General features: G+C 37.5%; 1 protein-coding gene across 1 annotated transcript in view; it reads left to right on the top strand.

Annotated features, from left to right (window-relative positions):
• Positions 1-966: 966 nt before the first annotated feature.
• Positions 967-8,517, top strand: part of LOC107695918 (anoctamin-5) — a 44,260-nt gene continuing 36,709 nt past the window's right edge. Inside the window, exons 1-3 of the mRNA XM_016496030.1 lie at positions 967-1,276; positions 4,188-4,249; positions 6,208-6,339. Of these exons, the coding sequence (XP_016351516.1) occupies positions 1,210-1,276; positions 4,188-4,249; positions 6,208-6,339 (261 nt within the window). The 5' untranslated portion in view covers positions 967-1,209. The remainder of the gene's footprint in view (positions 1,277-4,187; positions 4,250-6,207; positions 6,340-8,517) is intronic.

Raw genomic sequence — 8,517 nt, 5'->3', positions numbered from 1 at the left:
ACACACATGTTGTGTTTCCATGTTTTATGGGGACATTCCATAGGCGTAATGGTTTTTTTACTGTACAAACTGTATTTTCCATCGCCCTACCCCAACCCTACCTAAACCTACCCCTCAGGAAACTCTCGGCATTTTTAGATTTTCAAAAACTTCATTCTGTTTGATTTATAAGCTTGTTTCCTCATGGGGACCAAAAAATGTCCCCGCAAGGACAAGGATTTTGGATATTGATATGTTTGTGGGAATATTTTGTCCCCATAACATAGGGTATACCTGAACCACACACACACACACACACACACACACACTTAGTTAAGAACTTATGTGTGTAAAGCTGCTTTGACACAATCTGTATTACATATAAATAAAGGTGACTTGACTTGACTTATGGACCTTTGGTCAGTGTAGACAGCAAATTTAATTTAATGCCAATTAAAACATAGATTTACAGTACAGATACGTGATATTATTATCTACTGAGGTCCATCACAGCGTAAATAAAAAAAAAGTAAGTATGGACCTTAGTTAAGATCAACCTTAAACCAAACCATAACCATTAACCTAAAGTAAATAGCCATCATGTTCAAAATAAAATAAAGAAAGAAAGAAATTCTGAGCTACATAACACGTATTGTATTGTTATTTTGTAGTCAGCTTTTAAGCTTTTAAGAATTTAGACATGTATGCTAATATTCCACTGAATTTCATATAGACCATAAACTTGTAAAACGATAAAAAAAAACATGAAGGGTAAGAGTTATGTGCATCCCTTTATAGTGTGCCGACAAAATTGCGGTCGTTTTACATCCGTCCCCTTTAAAGCAAGGGAGCGCAGAAGAGAGAGTGAAGGTCGGCTCGTGAGTTTCAAACAGACCCCGGCGACGTTGCTTTGCAGCCTTCCCATGCAAAAGACCAGCAGGTCTTTAATATTAATTAGTCTATGCTGACGTTTCCATTTAACCGTCCAATAGTGAAGCCTTTGGTCATACATATTAATAGAAGAGATATTCTCATAGCCATAGTAGGGATAGCCAACGGAGACCCAAGACAAACCGGAGTGGGCAAATCTGACCCGCTGAGCGTGGACTGAACGGGGCAGGGCAGAGCTCGGATCACGGCGTGGGCTCGGACGGAGCCCTGGCAGAAAGCGCGTTGATTCTACAACTACAACAAATACACATTTGATATAAATCAGGACACTCGATTAAAATGAATCGAGGAAAGTCGAGTGATGAGACGCTTATAGAAATGGACCGAACTGGTTGGTCCGGCGGCGGTAAGTGTCTGCAACACGCCTTACATGTGTAAACATATACCCACAAAAGCTCAGTTTTGTGTTCCGTTCAAAAGTTAGCTACCACGTTTGTTTGTCATTTCTCTTATTCAAATGGTCTTTTAAGAGTTAATGGCCTGAAGAGTACAAATGACCGCATCCGTTCCGTCCAAACGGTGCGCCAATGTTACGTTGCAACTTTTTGACGTTAGTGAATTTAATAATAATGAAGTTTAAACAAACTTTAAACCAGGTATTTTATTGTATTTGGATGTTTTACTAAATAATGTGTGCTCGTTAGGAGAAGTTTACATTTCATAACATTCAGTGAAGTTCAGTATATGGACGAAGAACTTTAAATTATTTTTTTCCTAGCACTGTTCTTCTTGTAAACAGCAAAAAATATAGAAATTGATATACTAGTTACCCTGTAGACGCTATTATCATTAATTAAGAATTCTGATTTAAATTTGAGTTGTGTAATATGCATATACTTTCCCTTCTCTCTGTCATAATCTCTCTGCATGCCAAAGCATTTTCTTTTTAACTCATTGCAGTGTTAGGGGAGATTCTGACTACTGCACTAACAGTCCAGATCTACTCTACATTTCTCATAAACTGGTCTGTGGTATAGAGCAGTGAATCTCAACCTTTTGGCGTAACGGACCCCCGTCCAATTCAGAACCATCCTCAAGGACCCCCAGAACAAAATTGACTCATCTATGTATCATTTGTGTCTTTGTGAGGACCAAATGCAGTCAAGTATAATTCAAGTTAGTTGACTTGTCCAGTATTTGGCCATATCATCAGCTATATTGGATTTTTCTTTCATGGGAACATGTCATGTCACAAAAATTCATGCTTTATACGGACCCCCTCGCCTTACGTCAAGGACCACTAGGGGTCCACGGATCCCTGGTTGAGAAACACTGGTATAGAGTACACTATGTTTCAAAACACTGGTGTAAAACAGATTTTAAACCGTAGCTTGAAAATGGCTTTCAACAGTTCCAGTGTGTGTAAAAACATCATAGTAAGATTGATAGTGAATCCAAATATGACTTGTCACATTTATTGATGCGACTACAGATATGAATCAGTGAATATCACTGTCTTTGTCAGACTTGTCTGAATGTTGCTGACTTCAGTTTGTCTTCTCTTGTCCCAGCATGATGTGCACAGCATTAAAGGAGTTCCCTGATAAACTGATAAAGGCCTCTATCATCTTTTCTACATTTATGCTTTCCACATTAGTTAACATGCACTATTTCACTGCCACTTGACCCATAATGAACTTTGTAACTAATGTTAATACCATTTTGAAATTAAAGTTTTTTGTTTTTCTTTGTTTGCGCTTGATATAATGACTAACCACAAAATGTGTCGAATGCTTCATGCTCATAGTTTCCTGTGTCAGCAAGCGTTCTCACTTCCAGTTTCACACCCTGTACCTAAAATTGCATCTAGATGTCTCGTTTTGTGGCAGCGGTCAAGAAAAAAGCTCTTTATTAGCTGGTTCAAATGTAGATCTCTAGAAACGGGATTGAGGACCTCTGTCCTAAAATATGTATTTTCAAACAATAGAGCATGGTGCCAGCAACAAAGGTCACGGGTTCAGTTCACACAGAACATAAAATACTATACCTCCAAAGCAATGTAAGTCATTGTGGATGTAATATAATTCTGAATGTCAATCAAAACGAAGTAATCTCTATTGCTATGCAAAAACAATAAATACAAAAATAATAATAATCGTTAGCTTCATTTTAAATGGCTTGTTTGAAAGACCACTGTTACATTGGTAGACTACAGCTACACACAGTTATAAACAGTTATCTTTATATAACAGCAGAGACTGTTCATCTGAAAGTGTGTAGAAATCGCTGGTTTGATAACACGCTGTTATGATTCTGCCAAAGCTATGATTAGCTGCCCTTACTCTGAAACTGGTTTTCATAAAGTAACAAAAGAATAACTTATATATTGTTAGTAATATTTCAAGATAAACACTCAATGGTCAGCAGCAAATTATGTTTACTTTATCCATACATTTATTTGTACATCTCTCAGTCATCATTGTATTGCATTGCATTATATGATTTGAAACAGAGCTTGGCTCATAAAACTTAAGTTTTTAGATATCTTACTAAGACATAATGTGAGATATATACGTAGAGTGACAACTAATGTTTATATGCATTTTATGTATCTAGTCTGCTATACTCTTATAGGTGCATGGTCATATATATATATATATATATATGCATATGCATTTGTAGGAGTTTCCCTTTCAAACACAAAATTTATGGGAGGAGAGTATTTAAATGAATCATGCAAGGTGATTTATTAAGGTTTGCAGTTGGTATTTGCACCATTATTTAACATGTCTTAACCCATTTTGTGCCTTGTGTTGTTAGTAGATTACCCGTACCTGATGATCATCAGCTCTGCTTGTTTGCGACCGCACACTGCTTCTGGCAGATTGTGTTGGTCATTATAGAAATGTTCTGGCTGCGTCTGAAGTCTTTAATTTGCTCATTGTCACTAGATCAGCCACAGAACTTTCCACTCCCATCTATGCTTTTATGGGATTGTGCTCTCACGCTAATTTGCCCTGTTTAGTAATTCTGGCTCCTTATGTGTTAATTTGATGAGAACTATTTTTGAGGTTTTATTGTATGAGATAAGTCAGCATGTCAGTTCGGACAATCGAGACCTAATTTTTATCCCCAAAAGTGAGACAAAGTGATCGTTGTTGGAACTGTTCATATTGTCTCAGTTTTATCAGAAGGAATTTACACTGATTTCACAACAGCTCATTTTTTTGAAGAAGCGACTAGAAAAGGGAAGAATTTTTGCTCAAGTCGAGTGAATATCTATTAACACCCCTTATTTTGTAATTTTTCTGTTCCAGAAGAAAACAATGGCTTCCATGCCAGTTCGGCTAAGGAGACTCTTCAGCTTGAAAATGCAGAGGTAAAAACTCTTACACATTCAAACACCAGTTTAAGTTCTCCTGTGCCTCAGTTTCTGCTCTGAATAATTTGATAGTACTGTCACAACCCCGCTGAAAGTATGAATTTCCATGTCGGTTCAGGCTGAGTAATGCTGGTTAGTGAAGGTTTCATGCTGGTCTAACTTGTGGTTGCTATTTACCTCTAAATAATCTAATCAACCAGCATGGCCTTTATGATCTTAACTTGAATCAGCAAGGAAATCTTTGCTGGTTAAGAAGCCTGCTGGGAACACCAGCATCCGAAACACAACATGACCAGCAATCCTGGTGTTTTTAGCAGGGAAATACCTCAGTGCTCTATGGCGCAACCATCTCATTAAGAGGTGAACAAATTCCATAGACTTACATTAAAGATATAGAACATCCTTATAACTGCGTATCAGCAATCTCAGAAAACTTCAGCAACAGCAAAGCAATGCCCTGGGCAACTACCCACAACACACTAGCATAGTTTATAATCGAATCATTTTTGCATTTATTGTACATCCCGATCAATAGAAATCAGAAGCAGGTGTCATATAGCAGGTTATGAGTTTTTTTTTTTACCCAAGAAAAATAGACATGCTGTGACTCAATAGAGTGGTTTTCAAAGAAAAGCAATGACATATGTCCTGTGAACAAAGCGCATTATCAAAGGACAATGAGTTAATAAAGAGCTGTTTATTATATGCATAAGACACAGGGAGACAAACAGTGCATGGAAACTCATAAATATCCACATATACTTTATTAGCTCATATTGATGCTCAATGGTCAGGTTGTGTTTGTCAAGACAGGTGCTCTACCATCATGACACATTCATTCAAATCTGCTCACCTTTCCCCATACATGCCCATTAGTTTGCATATGAAAAAATAAGGTGTACCTGTTCCCAAAGAGCTTCCATTGTCACTGCAGTTTTGTTAATCTTTGTTTTGGTTTACAGTTGTACAGTTTCAGTTCGCTAAATGTTGCTTTCAGAAACATTCTTTCAGATCTTACTTTTGATGGTTTAGTTCATCCAGAAATGAGCATTAATTTGCTCATCCGCATGCTGTAAAACTTCACAGAACCATATGAAGCGTCACACAGTGTTCATGCTGCTGTTTTGCATATCGTGAAAGTGAATTGGGATTGTGGCTCTAAAAAGGACAAAATGGCAACATAAAGTATCTTAAAGTCCATATGACTGAAGTCATACAAAGGATTTGTGTCCCCTCTTCCATTGCTCACAAACCTTCATTCATACTTTCGCATATTCAGACTTGGCACAACATGATACCAAACACTCAGTGAAACCAGTCACGACTGGTCTCATATGTCTCGTAACTGATCATAATGTGTTGACTTTGAATGTATGCATGCATGACGGAGATTTTAGAGTTGTGGCAGAGGGGAGGATTTTCATAGTAACATGAATAATTATTTACATTTTGATCAGTTTCTCAAAACGTTATCTTAAGGCTTCAGAAGACTTGAATATGAGTTGAAGTTTTTATGATACTTGTATGGTTCTTTTTTTTTTGCTATTTTTGGAGCTCAACCAACCACCAGTCACTGTTCTTCATTCACTTTCACTGTATGGAAATGAGCAGAGTGAACATTCTTCAGAATTTCTCCATTTGTGTTCCATGGAGAAAATAAAATCATACCGGTTTTGAATGACATTAAATAATTATTAATAAATAGACTCCTCTGATGAAATAGTTTGAGTTTTGCTGTTGTCATCAAGAAAGACTGAAGTTCACTTCACATTCCCTGTTATCTGTCCACCACCCTTCTCAACCCTTTTCTTGGCCTTTTTTTTATGTTTTTATGGTTTTAACTTCCTTAGACTCCCATCAGTGTTAATTACATCAAAATGCACTGAATCTTGATAAGCGCACTCATCTGTGACTGTCGCCCTTTCTCTTCTCTCTGTCTCTTCCTGTCTGTGAAGTCCATGCTGAGTGTTGTGTCTGAATGCACAAGCGCTGTGTCTGTTTGCTCAAGTCATTCTTCAGTGATTGTGTGTGAGCAGTGTGAGAGAGAACACACTGAACCACAGCAGCACCTCACCAGCTTTAAAGGGGTAAGAAGGAGTGTGTTTGTGTTGTGCGTCAGTTTGAAGTGTGTCTTAAAGGGGCCATATCATGAAAACCAAATTAGTTGTCAAACATATTTACACTGTCTTTTTACAAAGCGTTCTGTTGCAGCTGAATAACATGAGCAAAAAGCAGCAGCCTACAGAACACTTAGGCCTACAAGAGGAACTTTGCCTATGGTTTTAACAAAAAAGTGTCGTTCACTTACGACAAAAAACGGCTGTGTTTATGATGAAATACTGACATACGGTAAATATGAAAGAGAAGTCAGCCCTGGGAACCTGCACTGGGACAGCTGTTCTCTGTGCTCGCGTTTCAGATGTGTGCGCTGCAACTTCTTTCCCTTCCTGCACTTAAATCGTTTAAAATCACATTAAAATGCGAACGCAGGAATCGTTAATGCACGTGTCTTATCGAATACACGGTTCTTGGAAATTTGCAATCGGTTCTTGATACCCAACCCTATAAATAATGTATTTATCAAGTAATTATCCTCATTGCAGGCTTTTCTTAGCAAGTATTGATAAATGCAATGAATTAATCAGAACATCATGTAATTAATTTGACTTAATTTTAATCGAATAACAGTCTTAATGTTTAAATAAAAATGTTTTCATCATACATTTTTTACTATATATATTCCATTTACATATAGAAGTCTTAAGCCCCGTTCACACCAAGAACGATAACTATAAAGATAACTATAAAGATAACGATATTAGCGTCCACACCAGCGAATGATATCGTCTGTTTATTCTAAGCGCACGCTCGTCTGCCACTTTAAATTCTCGAGCTTGTTACAGCAGGATGGATTCTGATTGGCTGTCAATTTTTTATCGTTCATCAGCTGGAGAAAAATCGTTTTGAAAGTGATTCCAACGATATCGTTTCTCTTTGTCTTTATCGTTATAGTTGTGGTGTGGACTCTGCTATTCTTTAATATTGAGAAAGATTTTTAGAACTATATCTTTATCGTTATCTTTATAGTTATCGTCCTTGGTGTGAACGGGCCTTTAGTCTTCACCCAAAATTGAAAATCATCGTTTAATCCCCCGCATGTCATTCCAAACCTGCATGACTGACTTTCTACACAAAATAATGTATTTTTTAAATTTTTTTTTTAAGTTCTTCCATCTTTGTGGAAGAAACCTTGAGTAACATTTTAAGTGGACTTAAGAGATACCAAAATTGTACAATATGGCCCCTTTTAAAAACACACGTTTATAACATGGATAGGCACTTAAGCCTCTTGCATATTTTGCAATGATTAACATTAGAGATGCACTGATGTATCTTCCAATAATCGGTATTGGCCGATAAAAGCAATTTATTTAATTGTCGGCCAAATTGTTCAAAATCAGCTGATGATCAGGGCCGATTATATATAAAACGTGTCAGACTGCAACTCATAATGTGTGTGAAGAAAATCTCTCTGTTGAATTTAGGGCTGTCAAAATTAACGTGACAATAGCGCATTAACAGATACAAACAGCGACATTAAAGCAGGCTCTGTTTGACCCTATGAATCACCCGTAGTTCAAGCCAGGGTTGCCAGATCCGCAAACATTAATTGTAGCGAGCCTCCCATCCAATAATCACAAAGAGCTTTGTGCTTTCTTACTTCTGATAGAAACAAAGTCTCAGCTTTCAAATCCTGTACATACTATCACGAAATTCAAACAATGAATGCCATTTTGACACTTTTCAATGTGACGTGACAGAGTCTCTTCCACTTTAATAAGTTCTCATTTTCCCGTCCTGCGCCGCGTTGTTTAAATAGCAAATGCATTTGCGCCCATTTGTGCGCCCATGGGCGTGCTGGTCTAAAAAAGAGGTGTGTTCAGACTCATTGTTGGCGCGTTGCTATTTTGAGGAACTGAAAATAGACTGCGCCGTTGACCAACAAAAACCTGGTCTAAAATCTGGCGCAATATTTTTTCTTTGTTATTTAAAGACACACAACGTGTGTACACTTTGCTTATTACACACACAGGGTAACAGCATCACACAAACATTTTTAAAAATGAAAAATTACATTCCGCCATGTAAATAGCGAACCTGCCATGGCGTGAGCGCAACTGGCTTTTAAAGGGGATGGGAGATGAGACTCTGATTGGTTTATTGCACGTTACGCCCAAAAAACACCCATTACTCATTAAGAGAAC

The sequence above is a fragment of the Sinocyclocheilus anshuiensis genome, unplaced genomic scaffold (genome assembly GCF_001515605.1).
Source record: "Sinocyclocheilus anshuiensis isolate Anshui unplaced genomic scaffold, SAMN03320099.WGS_v1.1 scaffold626, whole genome shotgun sequence".
NCBI classification, from domain to species: domain Eukaryota; kingdom Metazoa; phylum Chordata; class Actinopteri; order Cypriniformes; family Cyprinidae; genus Sinocyclocheilus; species Sinocyclocheilus anshuiensis.
This window is presented reverse-complemented; position numbering and strand designations above follow the sequence as displayed.